This window comes from Mastomys coucha, unplaced genomic scaffold, assembly GCF_008632895.1.
Source record: "Mastomys coucha isolate ucsf_1 unplaced genomic scaffold, UCSF_Mcou_1 pScaffold23, whole genome shotgun sequence".
NCBI lineage: Eukaryota > Metazoa > Chordata > Mammalia > Rodentia > Muridae > Mastomys > Mastomys coucha.
In genome coordinates this window covers 52,356,387-52,380,521 of record NW_022196906.1, presented here as the reverse complement: position 1 = coordinate 52,380,521, position 24,135 = coordinate 52,356,387, and the positions used below count along the sequence as shown (strand labels likewise).

The window sequence follows — 24,135 nt, the reverse complement described above, 5'->3', positions numbered from 1 at the left end:
GCTTTTGGTCAGTTTGATACAAATCTAGACATAACTGGGAAGAAGTCTTAATTGAGAATATGCCTCCAGATTGGCCTATAGGAAAGTCTGTAGGGTATTGTCTTGATTAATGTTTGATATGGAAAGACCCATTCCACAGGGGGCGGTGATCACTGGGCAGGTGATCTGACCTGTAGAAGAAAGAAGGCTGAGCAAGCCTCCTTCATGAAGCACTCTTCCACAGCCTCTGTTATCAGCTCTGCCTCCAAGTTCCTGCCTTGAGTTCCTGCCCTGATTTCCCTAGATGATGTAAGCTGAAATAACCCCTTTTCTCTCTAAGCTGCTTTTGGTCATGACGCTTTTACCACAGCAGTAGAGACCTAAAACACCCATTAAGCCCTGCTTCATCACTGCCAGATGCTATTGGGGTTTAATGCACCAGTTACATTTCTCATTACTGTGGTGAAATGCCTGACAAAAGCAACCTTAGGAAGAAAGGGTTTAACCTGGGCCATAAGTCGAGAGTTCAGTGGACAGCCACAGGAAGCAGGAAGCACCTGTCACATCACATCCCTGGTGAGGAAGCAGAGATGTTGCTGTCGCCCAGTTTCCTTTCTCTATTTTATTTACCTAGGACCCTGCTTGTGGAATGGGACCACCTACAGCTAGGGGTATTCTTCTCACCACAATTAAACCTAATCTAGGAACTGCCTCACAGATGTGCCAGAGGTTTCTCTCCTAGGTAACCCCAGATCCTGTCAAAATGACAACCAATGTCACAGGATTAACACTGGCTAGGGATTCCTGCAGGAAGACTCTCAGGGATAAGGAGGATGAAGCATGAGGTGGATAGTGACCAGAAGAGGCTAGGTGACAGGCCAGGTGAGAGGGAGTGCTCAAGAGACCTTTGAGAACCTCACCAGGCCAAGCTTGCCCAGGCCACCAAAAACCAGAGCACTGTGTGAGGCTGTGGATAGCCCAGATGAACTGAGGCTTTCAGCGGTACAGGGTTGAGGCTTTCAGCGGTACAGGACTGAGACAGTGGGGCCTGGGCTAAAGACTGGAAAGCTGAGCTCTATGAAATCAGATGATGGTGGCTCAGAGACCTCAAGAGAGAGTCCAGGTGGAGCCTGTGAGGTAAGTGGGACATGCCCCATATCCAAACAGAACATCTAGTTACCCAAGGGTCTCTTAGGCACACCAGCCTCTCTCTGAGAAAGCCCCTGGAGCAAGCATGCCTGACCCGCTACAAAATTCTGACTCAAAAAGTAGAAACAAGTTGTACATATATATCACATAGACGTGATATATACAAATACGTATCCCAAAAATCTCATAATGTTTTGAGTCAGTGTATGGTTTGATGTTGAGCCACATCGGTAGCTATCCTAGAGAGCTAAGTCCTCTGGCCACAGGGCAGACATGCCTGTTTGTTCTGAGTTTGATTCTCCTGGATCCCAGGCAGAGGGTTCCCCCTGTCAGCTGACCCAAGACTGGCTAACCGAAGCTCAGGGGGACCAGGTCTCACTTCTATCTACTGTACCACCAGCTGCCCATGACACCTGAGCCCCGGTCACCTCAATGTATCCACCACTACACACACACACACACACACACACACACACACACATACACCACCACCACCAGGTTCAAGGGGACCCAAATATGCACCCTCAGACAGAGACCAGGCAGAGACCTCCAGGATTCCTCCCCTCCACAGCTCTAAACCAGGCTTTCTCTTCTGACCAGATGCCTCCTGGGGACAATGAATAGGAAGCCATAATCACACAGCTTCACAAGAATAATTCAGGGGAGGGGTAAAATTGCCTCCAACTAAAGCCTGGACAGTATACTCCCCTAAAGAGAATGTGCAAAGGAGCAAATGGGTGACTCACCATCCCCACTGGAGCACAGCTACTGTCCTCCAGGTCAGCTGACTGGCTAGTATAGAGAGCTTCCGGGTTCTGAGTGTGATGGGAAAAACCAGGCCTGTATTGCAGCTGGTGATGCTGATAAAGGGACGGACAGCTCCATGAATATAATTACTCTCTTGCTAATTCACACCTAGAAGGCAGGAGCAAATGAGTGAAGCCAAACCTGTCACTGGTGAGGCTGCAGTGGTCCTCATGTTAGCCAGGAGTGGGAGAGGTTGGGCCACCATTTTGTAGTTGGACAACGTTCTCATATTTTGATGTGCTGTGCAACAGAAGAGCCCCCCCCCCCAAGGTCCTACTGTGGCCAGACAGTATTACATTCATATGGTATGTGCTGGACGCAGATAGACTTAATCTTCTTACTACCCTCTCCTCATTGTATAGGAGTAAACTGAGGCAGAGAGAGACGAAGGGTTTACTGGAGTCAACAGTAACTGGACAAATTGAATCATGAGTCTAGAGCTCTCTGGCTCCAAAATCCCTTTTACAACCTTTCTTTAGCCTAGGAGCCTGAAACCCCCCAGGCCTTGTTCCTCTGGACACAGCCCCAGCCTGTCCCAGGCATTCGAACTGGGCACCTTCCCTGGGAAGGCTCAGCAAGGCTGCCATGGTTCAGCCATTCCTGTCCAAGCTGGTCCCCAAGAGCTTAGAGGTGTGAAGGGTAATGAGGCCCCGTAATTAAGGCTTCTGGAGACATGGCTGGGAGATTTATAGACAGGCTTTGTCAATAACCGTGCTCTGGGCTGTGGATCCAGGGAGACATCGATAAGTGCTCGTTAAGGCTTCTCCCTGCTCCCTGCCCTGTCCCCCTCCAGCCCCTCCCCTCCTGTCAGCCGCCTGCTCACAGCGCCTGTGTACGCAGGCTTTGCTCAATTAATTTGCACTTGTTGGCACCATCTGTGCTTTTCATGTGTCCTTATCAAGAGCTTCTAGGCTGTGCATCCCTCTCAGGTGAGCTGCAGAATAGACACAAGCAGCCTTCTTCCTACACCTCTCAGGGAAGGTCAATCTAGGATCACCAAAAACAGGGGATTGTTTCCTTTTCCTCCCTCCCCCTCCTCCCTGTCCACCCCAGCACCTCAACCGGGCGAGCTAAGCTTGGCCTGAGATCCTTGTAACCCTCCACCCCAACCTGACCCCAGCAGGCTGAATTCTAGCCCTGTGGTGGAAGCCCCTTCTCACACCCACAACACCCATGTCCTGGTGTTCCTGCCTGGTTCCAGCTCTGCTCCCCAAAGCCTAGTTTAGATGGGTCTCTGCTCCAAGAACAGGGACACTTTGGGCTCACAGGAAAGGACCAAAGAAGCCATGTCCAACTCTGTTGAGCAAGGGCAGCCCAGGAGCCTAGGGTGAGACAGCTCCTCAGGGTGGGGCAGGAGAGGCTGTGGCCTACTGGCTCCAGCTTGCCTCCCAGAGAACCAACCAAGCAATGAGGTAGTATTGTTGAGCCGCTCTTCCTGAATAGACTGTCTCCGCTTTCAGCATGGATTTTTTTTTTTTTTAAGACGTGATCCCATTTGGTATTTCAGGCTGGCCTGGAGCGCTGTGTAGTCCAGGTGGCCTTTCCACTCTGCCTGCCTAGCTCTCAGGTGCTAGGATTACAGGTGTGCATCACTTCATGTTGCCTACAGCACAGCTTTCTGACCTGGGAGTTGCTAGAATACTGACCTAGCTCTGGGAGGCACCATTGCCTCTCCAACCTAGCCCTGCTTCCTGGGACCTTGATAAGTCACTCACTAGCTCCACAAAAACAAAACCAAAATCAACCAAACCAAAGTCTTCTTATAACTGTCTGGCACCTTATGTGCTATATGGGTGCTCTTCAGCATTCGTGTTACTGACAAAACACCCCAAATCAGGCTAATCTTCCTGTGGCTGGCCTGGGCTCCCAAGGAGCTGGCTCAAGCAACCAAGGGTGTGGTTGCCTCTCTCACAGCAGTTGTACTTGTTCTGTATCCAGAGTTGGGCCCCCGAGGGTGCACTCAGGGTTGGCCTCCTGTCTCCTGCCAGAGCAGACTGGAAGACAGTCACGTCTGGGGCCTGGCTGCGCCCTGTGAATGCCTCCACGTGGTACATTATTGATGGTGCTTCTAATTGTGCGTTTCCCAAAGTCTACAGGCTTTTGATGAAAAATTCATGGCACGCCCGAGGATGGTAGAACACTCGATCGATTGGCAGTGCAGCAGACAAGGGGTCCAAGGGGTTCCTTGGGGACAACGGCTGGAGGCTGACTAGAGAGGGGGCAGCCACCAGTGGCCCAGTGCCCTCCTCCTAGGCTTCTGGCCCTAGATTTGTGGAAGGGAGAGGGGCACCACAGGAGGCAGCAGCCAGGGGGAGAAGCCAAGATAGAGGATTGGGGTGACTTTGAGCCTGTATTTGGTGTCTGCTGTGTGACTAGTCAGGGAGACACGCACACACACCAAGTCTCATATTCTCTTCCCTATTGGAGAGGATTGGGCCCTCCCAAGTCCCCCGTGAGTGACACAAAGAAGAGATGCTATTTCTGGGGCCACTCTTAAGTGCCATGGAATGTACCCAGAGCACTGGAGCTGGGTGCTCTCCCCTGACTGCCTCATTTGATGGATGCAGTGATGTGGATCATCTCACAGAATGAAAGTGAGGCCTAAAGGTGTTGACTGACCAGTCTGAGCTAATTAGTAGCAGAGCCCACAGTCTTTCTGTCTCACTAGGACAGTTGAACATGAGCTACAGGGTATGGTGAATTGTCCCACTTCTTTGCCCACCCCTGTTGCACTAAGAAAAAATAAGTAAAGAGAAATGAAGCCAGCAAGCCAGAAAAAGTGAGTCTGCCCCAGTCCGGCCTATGCCAGCAACACTGGCAGAGGACAGAGGCCCCTGCAGACAGTGAATCTGAAGGAAAGGTACCTGACTCGGTCTATTCTGTACCACCCCAGAGGTTCCAGAGAATCCTTAGTCATCTTTGCATTTGTTAAGCCAGTACCACATCTTTATGAGGTCCCTGTTTCCGCCAGGACATCTTGTTGGTTGCAGACGGAGTGCTATCCTGAAAAGCTGTAATCCACACATGCCTGGGACAGACAAACAAGTAACAGCCACCACCACCCTTCCCTGTCGGCCCAAGGAGGGGCTGTGCAGCTCAGGCAGCTCACGTGGCTGCCATGGAGAGCCCTGCCTCTGGGACCCTACGTTTCTAGGTAGTGGGTTGGGGTGTTTGGGTTTGTTTTCCTTTGCTTCCTAGAGAGTTCCTTTCAAAAATATCCACCCATGTCTGCACTGAACTAAAAGGAAAGGAATTTGCCCCAGACCATCAGGAAAACAGAGCTGGAGGCCCCTGGGGTCATGGTTGGGGTGTGGAGCCTTGTGCCTGTTGAGAGGAGGGTGAGCCCAGCTTAGGCTGCCGGGGCCTGGGGACAGCTGGGAAGGTACAGGGAGATTCAGAGAGACAAAGGGTGAGACCGGGGCTGAGTGAAAAGGCTTTGAGGAGGAGACAGAAAGGAAACAATGAGACAAGACAGAGCTGGAGGACAGGGTAGGGTGAGGGTTTCTAAGTAACAATATCAGAAGCCTAAGGTCCTGAAGGACCCCACGGCCCTCTCTAGGCCTGTCATTTCCTTTCAATTCCCTGGCCAAGGAATGAGCCTAGCCTGTTCTATCACCCCTGTCCAAGGGTCCTCCAACCCAGAACAAAAGAAAGAGGCCCCATGGTTTGCCTCCTGCTTGCTTCAGGGCTAGCTAGGCCCAGTCACCAAGCAGACACTTGTTGTAGCAACAGTCCCCGAGGACCCATCCTGAGGACAGAACTGCTAACAGCACAGATGGCGGAGCCGGGAGACCCAGCCCCTCCAGCCCCCAAGGTTACCCTGGGCCTAGTTGACAGCCGCTCTGTAAGTCTGCCCCATACCCACTGATTCCCGAGATGGGTCAGCTCCTTTAAGCTGCAGGTGTGTAGGGGTGTGTTGCCAGGCAACCAGCAGAGGCATTCCCAGAGCCTGTCTGAGTAGGAGGTAAGGTGGGGGAGGGCCAGGGCACCACTCCTAGATGATTCTGGTCTCAGTAACCTTCCATGGGGCTCCCGGTTCTATCCTAGGCCACTAGAGCCCACATTCAGAACCCAGAGAAAGAAGAAGGCAGATGAAGGGAAGAAAACAGAGGATGGGACTTCTGGCAGTCAGAGGACAGCATCAGGAAAAGCCCATGAGTATAGTCATAGGCACCTTCTCTCTCTCTGGAAGCAGGGGAATAAGGAGGTGACCAACAGGGAAGGATCCTGTGATAGGGTGATCAGTCACTTTGGGGAGAGCTCTGTCCCCTCTCCATCCCCCTGAACAGCAGTCCTGGACTTCCCTGGCCTGAAGGCAAGGGCCAGATCAGCTCCAAACTGCAATCAGCAGAGGCAAGACTCTGAACCACATCCCGGAGGAAAGCTGATGCTGGTTTACAGGGCGCAGGGTCTTTCTGGAGAAGGAAGACCCAGAGTGGAGCCTTGAAAGCTGAGTAAAGCTGAGGGAGGCCTGGGGGCAGGGAGCAGGGGCAGGAAATTAGATGGCATCTTTCAGAAAACTTTACAAACCTCTGTGCCCATTCAGGCTCCAGCCTTGTGGTCCTGGCCCGGCCCAATTAGCCAGCCTGGCTCCTGCAGGGGCCAATTAAACAGGGGCCGGGGTCAGATACAGGCCAAGGCCCTGTAGCCCTTCAGAGCTTCAGGAAGGTAGGCACAAAAGCTTTCTCTGCTACTTGGGAAGGAAAAGAACAGAAGACAGAGAAAATGCAGTGCGCTTTTGTTTCTTTGCTGTAACCTTGGGCTAAATAAAGGAGCTTCTGTGTCCCTATCCCTGGGAGGGCAACCTTTATAGAGCAGGGGAAACTATTTGCAATAGCACTCTGCATGGATTTGTTGTGGTTCAGAGGCCCAGCTGCCAGTCAAGGGAAATTATTTGATGAACAGAATTTTGGATGAATAGGTCCTCTCTTCTAGAACCTGCTATGGCTCCCATCTACTCTCTGTGCTAACACAGAACTCCTGAGGCTGATACCCTGGACACAACCCACTCTGGATAATTGGGCAGGGTGGGCAAACTGGGCCTGCTCCAGATCTCTAGCCAGGTCTACCTGTGTGCTAGGATGTCCACCTGTATGCTGTGACGTCCACCTGTGGTACAATGTTCACCTGTGACTATAATGTTGAAGGGTATGCTAGGATGTCCACTTGTGGCTATAATATCCACCTGTGGCTATGATATCCACCTGTGGCTATGATGTCCACCTGTGTGCTGTGATGTCCACCTGTGGTACAATGTTCACCTGTGACTATAATGTTGAAGGGTATGCTAGGATGTCCACCTGTGGCTATGATATCCACCTGTGGCTATGATATCCACCTGTGGCTATGATGTCCACCCGTGTGCTGTGATGTCCACCTGTGGTACAATGTTCACCTGTGACTATAATGTTGAAGGGTATGCTAGGATGTCCACTTGTGGCTATGATATCCACCTGTGGCTATGATATCCACCTGTGTGCTATGATGTCCACCCGTGTGCTATGATGTCCACCTGTATGCTGTGAAGTCCACCTGTGTGCTATAATGTCCACCTGTGTGCTATGAAGTCCACCTGTGTGCTAGGATGTCCACCTGTGGCTAGGATGTCCACCTGTGGCTAGGATGTCCACCTGTGTGCTGTGATGTCTACCTGTGGTACAATGTTCACCTGTGACTATAATGTTGAAGGGTATGCTAGGATGTCCACCTGTGGCTATGATATCCACCTGCGGCTATAATGTCCACCTGTGTGCTATGATGTCCACCTGTGTGCTATGATGTCCACCTGTATGCTGTGAAGTCCACCTGTGTGCTATAATGTCCACCTGTGTGCTATGAAGTCCACCTGTGTGCTATGAAGTCCACCTGTGGCTAGGATGTCCACCTGTGGCTAGGATGTCCACCTGTGTGCTATGATGTCCACCAGTATGCTATGATGTCCACCTGTGTGCTATGAAGTCCACCTGTGTGCTATGAAGTCCACCTGTGTGCTAGGATGTCCACCTGTGGCTAGGATGTCCACCTGTGTGCTATGAGGGCCTGGCCCTTGCAGCTGTACTGGCCTCCAGTCTGTGATACAGTTCTTCTCACACATCATCCACTCAAGTGCCACCTCTGCCTCAGAGACCAGACTCTGACCCAACAGTTTCCCTGGAGCTTCCTGGGAGAAGGGGACCCAGGGTGGAACCTTAAAGACAGGGCAAAGTTGAAGGAGGAGGCCTCAGAGCAAAGGATAAGTATAAAAGGCTGGGTACGACTTCCAGGAAGTTCCAGCCCATGTCCACACTAGCCCTGGCTCCAGCTTCTCTCTTGGCCTTTGCTGGCAAGAGACACCTCCCTCACCTCTTGCTTCTTATCTGTACTTTCAGAGGTAAATGTCCAGTACCCACACTGCTACTGGCAGCTCTCTAAGAACAAGGACCTCTCCACCTCAACAGAGCTGAGCTTGGGCTGGGAAGCCGGGGCCACTCCAGGCAGTGACAGGTAGAAAGGGATTCATTGAGGCTATTCCTCCACCTAGGTTTTTCTCACCTCCAGCCAAAATCCTGCTGCAGAGCTAGCCTGCCCCAGCCCTCCCCAGCACTGCTCTTTGTGTAGTAGATTGCTGGGTTGGAGTCCCCCTGCAGGCCACCACCTATCGCTCGAGCTTCAACGTCCCAGCCAATGGGCTGTTCAGGGTCCCTTGCCTGCCCTCTGGTGGTAGTAAGGTTAAGAAGTGAATAGCGCTTCTGGAGCCACTGGTTCTAGGGTGATCATCCCACCCATGGTCAATAGAAAGGAAGCTTTTTTTTTTCTTAATTGGGTAGACTAAGGATAGAGGGGCCCAGACTCCAGAGGTACCAGATGTTCCTGTGAGTACTGTGGCTACCTAACTACACTGAACTTCAACCACTGTGACGCCACTCCCTTCTTTCGCTAAATCGCAGACTGTCTATCCCCCATGCCGGTTCCTTGGAGTGGACTCCCAGTTCCTTGTAACTCAGGAACTGGGCGAGGCCAGCACCAATTTATACAAGCTGAAGGTTCACGTTTTATTTTAAAGAAATGGGATTCGTTCCTTTTTAAGATACTACAAATACAAAGTTAACAAGAAAGGTCTCTGGCATCCTGAGGGACCCACAGAAGCTCTATGCATCACAAGGAGGTGACAAGGGTAACAGGAGTGGTGGCTAGGGACGTCTGTCAGGCCCTTGAGTAGCTGTTGGGGTATGTGGGCATGGTGGCTAGTTGACAGCAGTGACCAGCTTCTTTCTCCTCAGAGGAGGAGGAGAAGCTTCATCTGTGTCCTCAGTAGGAATGACTTGGAGGTTGTTACCACAGCTCTGGTTAGTTGTGCTTCTCCCTGGGAAAGCAATGGGCTTAGGAGAGAGGAAGAGTTCCCATCATTTTTCCCACTTCCTAAGGGTCTCCAAGGCCAGTGGCCAGTTTGCTCAGGGTTGGAAGGGGAATGGCAGGGGACACACACTTAGACTCCACCTCTCCATGAGAGGGAAGCATTTCCAGCTGTCCTGTTGCTCCACAAGGAAGGAAGGCTGAGAGGAGGACCCAGCTATAGGAAAGTAGAGAGCCGGGAGACAGGACCTGGAGGAGAAGCTGGCTGTGCGGAGAGTAGAGGTGGCTGGGAGCTGAGAACCCTGGTGGGTAGGTGGAGAGAGCTGGACGGGGTAGCACTTCATGACCCCTCCACCTAGGCCTGGATCCCAGGGTTCCACAGAACACTCGCTTCACAAACATCCAGGATACCTGTACCCCTTAGGAATGAAACAAAAGACCAACCAGACCTTCCTCCTCAGATCCAGCATCTTCCTCAGCAAAGGGAGCAGAATGGCTTCTCTTCAGACCAGTTACAATCAAGGAAACTAGACAAGAACCTGGCCCTCCTTAGGTGCAGGCTTGGGTTTAGGGATCAGGGAGAGCTGGCATCTACAAAGGCAGCTGGGACCTCTAGGTTCGTGGAGTCTGCTAGTTGGGTAGAAGAATTTTCTCTCTTTGCAAAGATGTGGGAACACGAGGGAGAAGAGTAATGCTTTCTAAGCCACATCTCTTCCTTCTTGCCTGTACCGTGTGCATGAGGGTCAGCTACAAGTGATTCGCCTGTGGGGGAAGTTAAGATAGCTTTATTATGGGTCTTGTTCTAAGCTCTCCCTCATGTCTCAGGCCCATAATTTGACCTAGAGCTTACAAAGGACCCAGCTGAGGTTTAAGGATTGCTGTGTGATTTCGGGCAAATCACTGCACCTCGCTGGCTTCTATGGATGATTCTCAGCAGATGATGCCCACCACAACCAGCCCAGGTCTGGGAAGGACAGCTGGATCACCTGGAGAAGGGACATGTGGGCTTGGAGGTGGGGGTGGGGTGGGGATGGAGCCTAGATGCCCAAACACTACTCAGTTCTCTTTAAGACACAAGCTGTGGGGGCATCTCAGGAAGCCTTGGCCAACTCTCGGGACAGACTGAAAGCAGAGTATTAGCGGGAGCCGGCTGCCCTCTGGCGGCAGCAAAGACAAACCACACACCAGCATCTCGTGCCCACCAGCATGGGCAGTGGGGCCTGGGGCCAGAAGCTAAGCCAACCTGCTGGCCCCAGATCCTTGCTCTCAGCCCTGTCACCACTTTCCACAGTCCAGGCATTCTTAAGGAGCCCTGGCTTTTGCCACTCACCTTCCTTTCTGGCAATTGTCCCTGTCTCAAGGGTTCCTTAGCACCCACCACCAATTCCTTGGTCTTTTCTCTCCCCACTCCCCAAATCTGAACATGCACTCCCTCCCTGAGACACATATCCTAGAGGACTGTCTTCCCAATGCTCCCTCACCCTCACTCTGCTGGGTCCACACCCATTGTCTTCATCTTGTTTCTATGGAACTCCCTCCAGGCGAGGGTCTCACAGCCTCTGCCAGGCAAGGATCCCACTGCCTCTCACCCAGCACTACTCTTGGTCCCTATACTCACCTGTTCCTAAGTATTTTAGCAGCCAGCGAGCCCTTACTACACCCCTCCAGCTTGGGCCCTTCAGTTCCCCACAGCACAGACCAGGTCTCTGGCTTGCACTGCTGCTCTCCCCATCTCTCCCCTCCCTACAACCTCTCCTCTGCCTCCTCCCTCCAGGTGCAGCCTGCCCATATTCCATGAGCAGCTTAGGTCCTCACCGCCTCCAGAAAGCTTTCCAGGTTTCCTAGGCTGGAGACAGGCCTCCTCCTGGAAGCCCTTTGTACCATAGACACAGGAAGTGCCTGCCACCCCCTCAGTGTAGAGTGGACCACTGAAGGCAAGGACTGTCTAGCTTAACTCTGTTCAAGGACCTGCCTGGCCCAGGACTGTTCAAAGTGGCACTCAGCAAGCCTTGAGCACCATAGGGGTTATGGTGCTGCTTTGGGCACAGGCTTTGTGATAGTCTCTGGGTGTACTACTCCCAGCCTCAGTTTCCCTGTCTGCATAGTGATGGTACACTACTGACCTGACTACATAATTGGTGGTGTGTTTGGAAGACCCCCTCCCAACTGGGTAATATGCTTCAAACTTTACCATAGCACTGACCAGGGTCTAAGCATCTCCCTCAGGCTCTTGTCAGAGAATCCCCGCCCTCCTCTTCACTGGAATGGCCTCAGCCAAGTAAACTATGACTCATCCTATAAACAGAATCTGGGCCCACTGCCCAGGGCCATTCTTAAATAATGTTTTCAAAGAACCTTACGGTGATTTTAGGAGGGGAGTTACTATCTCCAGGGACCCCAATACTAATCAGGACTAACCTTCCTACCGTCCTCAGATCACACTAGTCATGGGGTGCTGATTTTTCATCCCAAAGATGAGAACACTGGAGTTTAAAAACAGCAACCCCACTTTCCAACCCCCTGTGTACTGTGGCTGCAGTAAGGTTCACCAATACTCCTGGGCAGCTGAGGAAACCAGAGCCTGGCACTCTGACATGTCTCACTCTGACAGGCTCCTAGTAGGGAGTGTCAGTGGGTAAGCAGGGTACAAAGGAACCTTGGAGTCAGGCATGGTGGCATATGAGTCAGGGTCTCTAAGGACATACCTGCCCCTTCCCCAGGAGGTAACGAGAGAGCAAGAGAGCAAGGAAAATCTGGAGCATGGTGTTTTTCAAGGCTAGGATATGACGCACAATGTGGCCCTGAGGGCTGCCCAGCTGCAAGCTGTGGCCAGAGGTCAGGGCTGCCAGCTTGAACCTTGTGGTCTCCCAGCCCAGCTGTGCTGACAAGGTCCCCACTTGGCTATACAAATGGAGGCATCTGAAGTTTCCACAGAAACCAACTCTGGCCAGAATAGAGAGGATGTGGCAGGAGCCCATACTGTCTCTAGGTGGAATCCTTCTTCAAGGGCGAATAGGCAGGGCTGGGCTAAGAGGCTGGGGAGGAAGACAGGGCTACTCTTCAAGGGATGGAGTCCCAAGAACCCACTGAGCCTCCTCCAAAAGGTCCTGCTGGCTGAGGCAGAGGGCCACCTCACCAGAAGCCAACCTCTCCCTCTGTCCTTTCCTTCTCTGTTCTGGTCCCTGTTTTCTTCATCTGTGGGGGAGGGAATAAATAACAGATCAGTGTTTATTTCCTTCATACCCCAGAACTGCAGAGATGGTGAACAGTGGGGTCTTAAAAAGGATAATCCTCTAAATGAGTCATGGGCTAGCCAGACCCTATGGGATGGACCAAGGAGCTGACAACCTCTTGTCCAAAATGTCTTCTGTGTGTACATACACGTCCCATTCCAGTTAAGGTCAGGATTGTGTTGACTTCCCACACGATCTCTTCATTTCACAATAGTGTGGCCTTCCCTCTGTACCAGGACAATTAATTCTAGTGACTGTAAGGACATTCCATACAGACCAGACACCAGAGAAGTGGTAGTGTAAGACTACATACTGTGTTGCATGGAGCATACTTGAACATGTTTTCCTAAACCTGTATCTGTGCACATGGGACTGTGTATGTATGGAAGCAATAACCATACAAGCTAGTAATCCCATCTGGGGCTGCTATAATCAGAGCAGCATAAGATGCTGAAGCAGGCTAAGAAAGGACTGCAGATGAATCCCCTCTGTCAAGATATCAGAGATTTCCTTCAGCCAAGTTCTGAGCCCTAGATCCAGTCAGTGATGGGATGTGCCATAAAATGAAGACCACCCAACAGAGGGGAGCCAGCAAGCCCAGGGTAATAAGAAAGAAAGGAAAAGAGATTGCTAAGTGGAACAACCGTTGAAACAGAAGTAAGACCAACTCCCTGACACCTGCACAGTCCAACCTGAGCTCACAGCAACACCTGGGCCTCCAGGAGGTCCCAAGTTCCACACATGTCCCTGACTCCAAAGTGTGTGTGTGTGTGTGTGTGTGTGTGTGTGTGTGTGTGGTCCCAGGTTCAGGGTCCCAGTTAACACCCTGTCTGAGGATACCAGATGGGCATAGATCTGGGGAAGCCACAGCAGATGCTAGGGAGACAGAGCCAATCCTGGCACCAGTCAGAGGGACTATAGCCAGAAGGCTAGACAGCAGTGGCAGATGACACGTGGTGTCCGATGAGTTCCTGCTGGCTGGGGACCTCCCTCCCCTAGAAAGCTGTGCCCCACCATGCAGCAGGTGGGAGACTGTAGTTGGGATATAGCTGGATTCTGCCCCCAGGGGCCTGGAAGCCACGCTGGTCCTGTGAGGCCCACCCACAGGAGCAAGGCCTCCCACATCCCAGAAGTCCACAGGCTCAGAGGGTTCACTCACCTCTCATCCCTCCCAAACCTTGCTCTGAGTCATTCTCTCCCAGAATCTGCTCTCTCTCTCTCTCTCTCTCTCTCTCTCTCTCTCTCTCTCTCTCTCTCTCTCTCTCTCTCTCTCTCTCTCTCTCTCTCTCTCTCTCTCTCTCTCTGTGTAGTCTTAAGATACTGCATGCTTGGAACTTGTAATAATAGTACAGAATCTTATTGGCAAACAAATTCAGGGCTCAAGATAAGGCTCAGTAAGTAAAGTGCTTGCCTTGCAAATGTAGGATCTTGAGTTGGATGCCAAGCACCCATGTAAATGCCAGGCTCGGTGAGGGAGTGTTTGTAATCTGAGCATGAAAAAATGAAAACAGAAGAACCCTGAGGACTCACTGACCAAGCAATCTAGCCTAACTGATGAGCTCTGGGTCAAGGAAAAGTTACATTTTTTCAAGGAGTGGATCTCATTCCTGAGGTTGACGCTCAAGGCTGAGCACCCATAAATGCACCCTCACAGGCATACCCGCACACACACATAAAATGCATATAAATTCTGCTCACTTGCCCTGTACATATATAGGCAGACTCAGTTGTGTTTTGTTTTTCAAAAAAGAGAGAGAGAAGAAAGGGGATAAAAAGAAAACAAACAGACTCAAGCACAAGTAGGCTTCAATTTCAGACCCTGACTTCTCTACCTATTACTCTGAACACTGAGTAGGTTGCTAGCCCCTCTGGGGCTTGTCCTCAGTTTCTTCTTCTGTAAAGTGGTTATCCCACAGGCTTGCTGGGGGTTGAATGCAGGCAAGCACCTAAAGCACTTAGCAGGAGGCCTGGGATGTGAGGGAAGCCCAGGGACCATTAAGACTGATTACTGCCCTTGAAGACCTAAGCTGGCTCCCTGCCCCCACCCCCTGCATCTCCTCCATCTTATATCTGAATTCTGACCTTAACCTTGAGATCTTACCTGAGTCTTCAGGGTCTACTTGGTGTCTCTTCTTGGATGCTGGGTTGTTTGGGAAGCTGATGGTGGTTCAGCCGCCCCCCACCCCAAGTGGCTCTGGTGGGAAGTCTAAGAGGCTCCTCCTTGGAAGAAGTTGGGTTAGAAGAGGGAGCAGGAGAGGAGAGAAGGTGAAGAAGTAGATATGATTTACTTAGAATCTGGAAACGTGGCTCTATCCTTTTGAGATTGTTGCCTACAGATTTCTTTACCAGATACCTGAACCCTATGTTCCCCTGGCGTTACATGAATCAGTATGGTCCCCTAAGGAGACACATTCGTGTGGCCCTCCTAACGCTGCCAGGAGAGATGAGGACTATGCCCAACCACTCTCTGGGTAATTGCTAGGGTTTGGGGTACAGCCTGTGAGTGACTCTACTTAATGACCTTGAGAGTGACTCACTGTGTGTGTGGATGTAGACTGGGATCCTGGGGGACTGGGAATGAGATAAGGGTTCAGCTAAGGATTCTGGGCTTCTAGGAGATGAACAATTACCGGCGGGCCATGCAGAAGATGGCGGAGGACATCCTGGCACTGAGGAAGCAGGCCAACATCCTGGAGGAAGAAAACAGCATGCTGAGGAGCCACCTGACCCAGCAGAGCATAGAAGAGCAGAGCAGAGCTGAGGAGGAGAGCCTGGGTGAGCCCCCCTGGATACCTGCTGGGGCCTAGGCTCTGGGCTGAGCACTGTCAGGGAGCTAGGGAGCTTGCTCCAGATATTGGGTGTCCCATCTCAGCAGTCCCCTATCTCTCCCACTCCTCCCCACTGTAGACATGCTTGTATAACCTGCCTAGCTGTAATGTCATAGGAAACAGAAAATCCTGGGCCAGGCCCCAGAGCTGGGATGTGCTTGCCTCCACCTTTTCTTGAGCCAGCTTCTTCCCACCCCAGCAGTGTCCTTGAAGCAGAAGCTACTGCTGAATGAACTGGATATGAAGAAGCTGCGAGACAGGGTGCAGCACCTGCAGAATGAGCTGATTCGGGTGAGCTAGGGTTGGCTGGACAGAGGGACAGCGAGCGCCTCCTCTGGGCAGAGTCCTGAGAAGTATCTGGAACAGAGAGAAAGAGAGAGAAAATACACAGTGGGGAGAGAAGCTGGCCAGTTCAGGGTTCAGCAGGATCCCACGTGTGCCCTCGTGGCTGGGGTAACTCCCGTGTACCCATTCACCTCCACCCTGCAGAAGAATGATCGAGAGAAGGAGTTACTGCTTCTGTCTCAGGCTCAGCAACCACAGGCTGCACAGCTGAGACGCTACCAGGACAAGCTGCAGAAGATGAAGGCCCTGGAGGACACTGTACGGCACCAGGAGAAGGCAGGTGCTGGGGCCGGCTGTGGAGGAGGAGCGGCAGCCTAGAGGTTGGGAAGTTCTCAAGCCAGCCCAGTCTTGGTCTCTGTCACCAGGTGATTGAGAAGATGGAGCAGATATTGGAAGAAAGACTCTGTGAGAGGAAGGAGCCAGCACCGTCAAACAGGCTACAGGGGAAGCCTACCATGGGTGGGTTTGCTCCCCAAGGTAGATCAGAATACATGACCTTCCAGCTTCTGTCTCTCCCTGGGCCTCCCCCCACCCCAGGTTTCACTAAAACCTTCAGAGAAGGGTCAGTTCTCTGATATGTCTGTGACCTGGAGAGAGACACCCTGGGAAACATTACTCTCACCTCTCTCAAGTACTGAGGGCTTCCATGGTGACCAGAGCCCTCCTCTGTCAGGAAGCTCCTTATGACACAGGGACAGGGTATGAGCCAGGTAGAAAGAGACCAGACCTCTAAGGTTGAGGCCCTATGAATCACAGGGGCAGGGGCAGAGAGAGACATCCCTGGATGGACCGCCTCCTAGGCTGCAGTCCCCAAGTCCTTGGCTTCCCCACCTCTTGGCATCTTTCTTATTCTGCCTTCCCAAAGTAAACAGACAAGACCACTCTGATAGTATCAGTTTATTTTCCCCATTGGTGTAAACCACAGCCATCCACAACTGTCAATCAAAAATGGCTCTGATAACCATGGAAGGATAAGATAACACCTTATCAAGTGGATCATCTCCCTGGTCACGTGGGGAGCATTACTCTCTCCTCTCTCAAGTACTGACAGCTTCCATGGTGATCAGAGCCTTCTTCTGTCAGGAAGTTCCTTAGGACACAAGGACAATGTATGAGATACTCCAAGTATCTCTGTATGCTTAGCCCTGGACCCAGTCTTCACAGATGGTTAGGCTCTGAGGGTCTGGAAGCCTTCAGAAAGCAATGAAAATCTTGGGGATGCTTATTCACCTGGAGTCTGGATGAGTCTACAGAGGGCAACCAGACCAAAGGACCAGAGAGTAACTAGAGAGACAAATACAAGGAGAGACACGGGGAAAACGATGATGTAGAAATCTAAACAACCTGGGAGGACAGCCTGAGGGATATCACTGGCAACTCCACTGGCAAAGGGAGCCATTGATACTGAGCAGGAAAGCCAGCCTCGCAGGCACCTGTCCCCGTGTTCACAGCCTTCCCTGTGTTCACAGCCTCCGGCATTCCCATGGGCCCTGTGGGAGAGACCCTGGCTGTTGATCTTTACTCCATGCTACTGGCAGAAAACACGAGGCTGCGGACAGAGCTGGAAAAGAACCGCCAGCAGTCAGCCCCCATCATTCTGCAGCAGCAGGCCCTACCGGTAAGAGCTGTCACATGGGCCTGGCATGAGCCTGCTGGCACTGGTCAGCAGGTAGCTCACAATCATCCCCAACGTGAGCCAGGTTGACGATTCGGCCCAGAATCTGGGCTTCCCAGCACCAACAAAACTGGAAACATTCATACTAGGGCCTTGCTCCTAAAATAACTATCTCACCATCGTCCACCATCCTGGGAGAGAGCAAGGCCCTGGCTCACCCTTGAGCCCTGAACCCCGACTTCACCTGCCACCTGGCTTGCTCCCATCTGGACACCCTCCCACCACGGGGCCTCTCAGGACCTTCTGGGATTGGTGCAGCCTTGGAGAGTCCTTTTCCCCATCCCAGGTGGATCCCAGGGAGTTGGGAGCAGGTGGAGACTTGGCAGAGAGGCTACAAGACACACATGGCCCAGGCCACTCCAAGTACATGGAGACCCTGCCAGCACAGGTGGGTGTCCCGGGAGGCTACTCCACTGCCCAGGCTGCTCCAGGGGCCCCTGCTGTACACAAACCCAAAGTCAATATTTGGAGTTATGGTGACATGAGGATGCAGGTGAGTGTGTCTTTTCATCCCAGGAAGTGAGTTCTGTTTGCAATACCTCAATGCATAGGCAGCCAGACAAAGCACGAGAGATGGGCATCCTCTGTTCTGGTGAGCCTTTATGCTACTAAAAAGACTCCCAGTTTAACCCCATTCTAGGTATTAAAGGTAGCTCGTTATTGCTTTTTTACATAAGCAGTTGATATGTTAAAGCATTAGGTATGAGTTGGGGGTGTAGCTCAGTTGATAGAATGCTTGCCTAGCATATGTGAAGCCCTGTGTTCAATCCCCAGCACTGCATAAACCTACACATGTCTGTATTCCCAGCACTCAGGAGAATGGGAGCAGGAGGGACAGAAGTAAAGCCATTCTCACAATGTAGTGAGTTCATGGCCAGCCTAGAATATAGTTATCCCACTTTTAAAAAATGTTTTAATGTTAGACTCCCCAATACCAAGTGAGAAGCAACATGGGGGATTAAGTGCAGGCCAAGCCCCGTGACAATCTTAAGGAAGAGGCCCTGGCCCAGGAGCGAGGCTCTGTATCTGCAGCTGAATTTGAAACCCACACCTGGTGGGCCTTTCTTGCAGTAGCCCTGTACTTCCACAGCTCTCCTGGCCTCAGCTCCCAGCTCAGGCCTTACAGTAGTATGTGCTCCCACAGGACTTCCTTGGTGGTACTTCAGACAAGTTTAACCTCCTGGCCAAGCTAGAACAAGCTCAGAGTCGGATCTTGTCCCTGGAAAGCCAGGTAAGTGAGGTGCTGGGATTGATCTGACTGAGCCAGGTTCACTGTTCAGCCTACGGCCAGGGGCAAGGCTTAATATATGAGCATAGCCAAGGCTCAGTGTCTGACTACAGAATTAGGGCTCCGTATGTGAGGGTCAGCCTTAGTCTGTGACCAGAGTCAAGGCCCAGTGTGGACTTGGGTCAGATCAGACTCTATACAAACCGCAGAGAACATCTGACTGTCTCAGGCTGCGTGTTTGGCACCTCACCTCTGCTACTGCCAGAGCTTGCCTTTTTCCAGAGCATAGGCCCAAATTCTGTTTGTCCTAGCTCAAGGGAGGGGGTGTCATGCTGACTGCTATCTTTCTAACGGCTTCTCTCCATGTCTGAAGCTGGAGGACTCAGCTCGCCACTGGGCACGAGAGAAGCAAAACCTGGCCATTCGCCTTCAGGAGCAACAACACGGCTTTGGACAGCCACCAAACTCCATCATCATAGACCAGCCTGTGAGTGACCCTGATGGAGCAGTTCCTGGGGATCTGGGTGGTGGGCTGGAAGCCATCCCACTTCAAATCTCAGGGCCCTGAGAAAATCATGGGGGATAGATCATGGGGGATAGATCGATCCCAACCTAAGTGTCAGAAGTCTTGAGCTGAAGTCCTACTGTCAGCAAACTGGATATTCATTCCTCCACCCATCTGAAGGCGAGGAGATCATTGTAGGTGAAAAATGGCTTATACTAGCATTTCTAGGATGTTCTTGCTCTACTCTGGCATCACACATAGAATCCCTTGTACCTTTTTCCCCCCATTTCTCTGTTTAGCTGCTATTTATTTATTTATTATTTGTTTGGCGTTTCAAGACAAGGTTTCTATGTATAACAGCCCTGGATGCCCCAGACCTAGACTTTGTAGATCAAGCTGGCTTCAAATTCATAGAGATTTTCCTGCCTCTGCCTCTGCCTCTGCCTCTGCCTCTGCCTCTGCCTCTGCCCCCGCCCCCGCCCCCCGCCTCCGCCTCCGCCTCCAGTGCTGGGATTAAAGGCATGTTTAGCTGCCTTCTTAGATGACATCAATACTGGGAATAGATTCACATTGCCTTCCTCCCAGAAACAAATAGCTATCCACAGATAAGCACGGCTTCCCACCCAAGGGCCAGCCCTGGGACTTCACACCCCACAACGAAGATCTTGATTTTCCTACCCTCCTCGATCAGCCCTTTGCTTGTAGTCAAGGTTCTACCACCCCTAGACAGAACCTGAAGGGGTTTCAGGGGGCATAGGACTACCTCTGCAAGCTCATCTAGCACTAGGGACTCAGAGATATTAGACATCACCTTCAGTGATAAAATGGGCTCCAATATTATTCAGGAGTCACAGCCTACTGGGTTTTGGAGTCTCAGAAGCCTGACTTGACAGGTAAGATGCCCTGACGTAATGTACCCTTAGAACGGGGATACACTCATCTGCCCTACTTGCATGTCACAGAATACTGGAGCAGCCAAGGATCCCCAGCAGCCCTCCAAACTGGAACCCTCCCTGCCCAGCTCATATGTGAAGCTCAACAGACCCCCAAACTCCCAGATTGAGATATCTAACCCCCAGAAGACCTGAGACTGGAGCAGAATTCCTTTGCCGTGTGCTGGGGACTCACTTGCCCCCAAAGATGTCTTTAGTAAAAGCTGTAAGTCAATAAGCATTTGTCTCTCTTGTGGAGTAAGCAATTGGCAGCGGGCCAGCTGCTCTTTTCACATCCAGCTTGGGTCCTGGGTTCTCTGAGGCTGCCTGGTACCTGCTGCCTGACCTGGAAAGCGAAAGCTGGGATGATCTCTGGAGAGTTCTGAGGAGAGGGACAGACCATGGAGACTAGAAATAAGGTGCCTGAAGCCAAGCTCTGTGCAAGACAAGAGAGAGGCCATGTTTCCCCTAAGCCCCCAACACCTTTCATGTCTGAAATCCTTCAGAGTTACCCAGGAACAGAAAGGCTTGAAGCTTTTCTATGACACCATTCGAGTATCTCATCATGGCTGGCAGAAAAGGTGATAAGTGTGTAATTGTAGCCAGAGGCAGGAAGTTGGGAGGGCTAGGACCCCAGCTGACCTGGGTTTGGGGGCAAAAGCACTCTGGGTGACTCTAACTAACTGGAAATCTCTCTGAACTCCAGACTCTTCATCTACCTCATGCAGGGCTGTCTGTCTGAGCAAGGAGGCCCTTTCCAGCACTGACAGTTCTGAGTCATTCTTGAGAGGAAATACAGCATAAAGGACAGAGAGAGAGACATGGGAGGAGGGTCATAAACTAGGGAGAAGAAAAAGCCTCAAGAGTAAACCCAGAACCTGCAGCCTAGCCAGCAAGGACCAAGCCAGCTTGGCTGCTGTTCTGAGCTGCTCTAGTCTCCACACCTATTTACAGGATTTGGACTTAGGTGGCCAGGAACCAGCAAGGTTCTGGCACCTGCTCATGGCTAGGCTATAGAACCAGAAGCAGAGGGAAATGATAAGCCTGACCAAGACAGATATCATATAAACCAAATTCTGGTCTAGAACACTATCCTGTACTCTTAGAATATAGCCCCTGTAGCATGACCACGGAAGGGCAGGCAGAGGATGGAGAGCCCGTTGGCCTTCTGTCTTCAGGCTCTATTGCCTCATGTCAGCCACTTTTCAGCATGACGCTTCTCCACAGGCCTCAGTTATGGCCATACTTAAGACAGAGGAGCCTCAAGAGGGAGTCCTTACAAGCCCACAAGGGGCTCCTACTGCAGCCAGCCAGGCAGAACTCCACACTAACTTCGCCTTCCCTGCAGTTCCACTCAGAAGGATAGAGATTACCCTGTCCTCCCAACAGAGTTCCCTAGGTCTTAGAGTAGATTCCCCTAGCTCCTGAACTGATGGGTTCACAGTTGTGCTGGATAACTGTTTCTCATCTCCCCACACGCCCCTCATCCCACTGTTGACCTGGGATCAGGATTCATCTCCCTGAGGACAATGAATGCCGTAGGAGTCTGACGGATACAAACACTCCCCAGTGTTCATGTGTTTATTAACCTCCTGGATAAGTAAAGAGGGAGAGGGGATGAAGGAGAGGAGGGCCCAGCTAACCTGGGCAGATAATCACAGAGTACTGTTTCTGGAGATACAGAGATACCAATCTCAAATGCTCCGTGAGCCATCTCCCCATGTGACTCCAGCCTGCAGTTCATACAGTGTCTCCCATTCTGGTCATGGTTGGGCCCAGGTCCTGCTTGAGAGGCTGGAAGTTGAAGAAGATGGGCTTCTCAGGCACCAGGATGAGGCTGAATTTGGTCCCCACATCACGGAGACTTTGAACTTCAATTCTGAAGTTCTCCAGCACCTGAAGAAGGAGGAGGCAGAAAGGAAGGTTTGTCTCTCCTGGGTCACACACACATGACATTGGTAGGTACAGGGTCAATCTGTTGAGTATGATCCAAAGAACATACCACAAACTATTCAACCTTTCACTGTGTCTAAATGGGCCCTGCATGCTCTGTTTCATGGATTTGGCCTTTGACCTTAACTCGTCTGTAACAACCTCTCCCACATCACCTCCCAAGTGGGGGCAGATAGATGATCAGGGGATGTCAAGGTAAGTGGATTAGCTCAAAGGAGGAAGCAGCTGAGAGTTGTGGGAGACTAATGAGCCCTGGCCCTGTACACTCCCTGGATTCTGACAAAGGAGGGTTAGTGACTTCACTGGGGTCAATGAAATCTCAGGGTACTGACGTGTCCTAGAGCCAGAGCCCTACTCACATTGATGAGGAAAATGGTCATCTCTAGCTCCGCAATCCGCCGGCCCAGACACTGTCGAACACCCCAGCCGAAGCCCAAGTCCCGGAAGTGGGTATTATTTTGTCTTTTCTCCAGCCAACGAGTTGGGTCAAACTTGTTTGGATTGGGAAATAAGGTGGGATCTCGACCCATGGCAAAGCTAGCCACATGTACCAAAGTCTAGGAGCAAGGTGACAAGGCTTAAGCAGTTCCAGGTCCCCACAGTCCTGAGAACAACCCTAAACCCAGCTTTCTCAGCCCCCTGCTTTCAAACCTGGCTGCCCAGCTACCCAATACAGGACAAGGCATGGCTTCTGCCTACTGTGTAGTGTCAAACAAAGGCCCAGCCCCTCTGGGAGGCCTGATGAAGGCTGAAGACACAACATTAGGAATAACACATGTGGTTTTCTCCACTCTTACCTCACTCTAACCCAGAGAGACTAGTAATGGTAGCCTCCTATCCCTGGACTCCAGTATCTATTACCCACCATGCCTTCCACCACTACCTTTCACACAAACTAGATTTTCATAGTTGAGTATTCCACCAATGGCCCAGCATCAGGAAGAAAGGCTTAGATAGAAGCCCCCATCACCACCATCTGCCTGGAACTGAAGCCTGTTCCCGCTTCTCCTCCATCTGACTAGCAGAACTCCTGAGTCCTACCTTGGTTGGAATCTTGTAATTATGAAGCACCAGGTCATCCACAGTATACCTCTGCAAGGTCACAGAGATGGGGTGGAGTCTGCAGAAAGAGAACCCTCAGAGATAGATGGTCCCCGATCCTGGTGTCAGGCTATATCCTCCACCCTGACTCCCACCCCAGCTTGGAATTTCAGCCCCCCCACTACAGCACCCCAGGGGGAAACAAAAGCAGAGTTCTGGTTCTGGATCTATCTTGCCAGCCCACTTGTCTCTTCCAATTTTTTCCTGAAATCTCCCTTCCTGATTCTAATCTCCATTAGCCTAACCTTGGAACCCTTCTCCAGGGGTTGGGCGTGGGAAGGCATGGGTATACTGGACTTGCCTCAGTGTCTCCTTGATGCTGGCTTTGATGAGTGGGACCAACTGTACCATCTTGGCCATGTCTCCCTGGGCCTGGCGCCGGGCAGCCAGGACTTCAGCCCGCATCATTTCCTGTACCTTCAAGTTGTGTGCCATCTCATAAAGGTTCCACTGCAGGGTCATGGAGGTCTGGTAGGAACATGGATTGTAAAGGCCAAGAAGGTTTGTCACTTCAGGTCACTTTACCATGACCTTCATTACTCTCAGCCCTCATATCCAAGACCATTTGCAAAACCTTCGAAAGGCTCAAAAAGGGTTTTCTCAGTGTCCAGGTAAGGGAGCTTGTGATGTAATCAACTAGAGTAGTGCTTGCCTAACAAGCTAAAGGCCCTCAACTCAATCCCCAGCACCATATATGTTGAGTATGTTGGTGCATTTGGGACGCAGGAGGACTCAGAAATTCAAGATCACCCTTCAGGGCTAGCCTGGGCTACCTGATTACACTGCCTCAAAAAAGAGGTAATGCCTAGGAAGTCAAGGCAGGATTTGTCTCTGCCTTCATCCTGTGTGTCACCAGCTCTCATTCATCTCCTAACAAATAGAGTGTATTCTTCCAGAGAGCTCTAGAGTCTTCCAGAAACCACGTGTGTGTGTGTGTGTGTGTGTGTGTGTATACACACATGCATATATATGTATGTATATATATTTTTATATATTATATATATTTATTTATATATATACATATATATGTGTAATATATATATGTGATATATATATATATATATATAT

The 24,135-nt window shown here is 51.3% G+C and overlaps 2 protein-coding genes across 11 annotated transcripts in view; one reads left to right on the top strand and one right to left on the bottom strand.

The window, feature by feature from the left end:
* The window catches only part of Ccdc33 (coiled-coil domain containing 33), a 99,485-nt gene extending 79,231 nt beyond the window's left edge, over nt 1–20,254 (top strand). For 4 of the 10 annotated variants that reach the window (XM_031343439.1, XM_031343437.1, XM_031343444.1 and 1 more), the window contains 9 exons: nt 15,116–15,275; nt 15,528–15,619; nt 15,818–15,949; nt 16,039–16,132; nt 17,143–17,291; nt 17,635–17,736; nt 18,493–18,579; nt 18,950–19,063; nt 20,044–20,254. In XM_031343439.1, the coding sequence (XP_031199299.1) occupies nt 15,116–15,275; nt 15,528–15,619; nt 15,818–15,949; nt 16,039–16,132; nt 17,143–17,291; nt 17,635–17,736; nt 18,493–18,579; nt 18,950–19,063; nt 20,044–20,169 (1,056 nt within the window). In that variant the 3' untranslated portion in view covers nt 20,170–20,254. Of the gene's footprint in view, nt 1–15,115; nt 15,276–15,527; nt 15,620–15,817; nt 15,950–16,038; nt 16,133–17,142; nt 17,292–17,634; nt 17,842–18,492; nt 18,580–18,949; nt 19,064–19,926; nt 19,975–20,043 lie in introns of all 10 variants that reach the window. The other 6 variants (XM_031343442.1, XM_031343441.1, XM_031343440.1 and 3 more) reach the window with 5 other exon arrangements.
* A 1,313-nt stretch (nt 20,255–21,567) lies between these two features.
* The window catches only part of LOC116073505 (cholesterol side-chain cleavage enzyme, mitochondrial), a 12,585-nt gene continuing 10,017 nt past the window's right edge, over nt 21,568–24,135 (bottom strand). Inside the window, exons 6-9 of the mRNA XM_031345460.1 lie at nt 23,369–23,535; nt 23,008–23,086; nt 22,326–22,523; nt 21,568–21,909 (exon numbers count right to left, since the gene is read on the bottom strand). Of these exons, the coding sequence (XP_031201320.1) occupies nt 21,754–21,909; nt 22,326–22,523; nt 23,008–23,086; nt 23,369–23,535 (600 nt within the window). The 3' untranslated portion in view covers nt 21,568–21,753. The remainder of the gene's footprint in view (nt 21,910–22,325; nt 22,524–23,007; nt 23,087–23,368; nt 23,536–24,135) is intronic.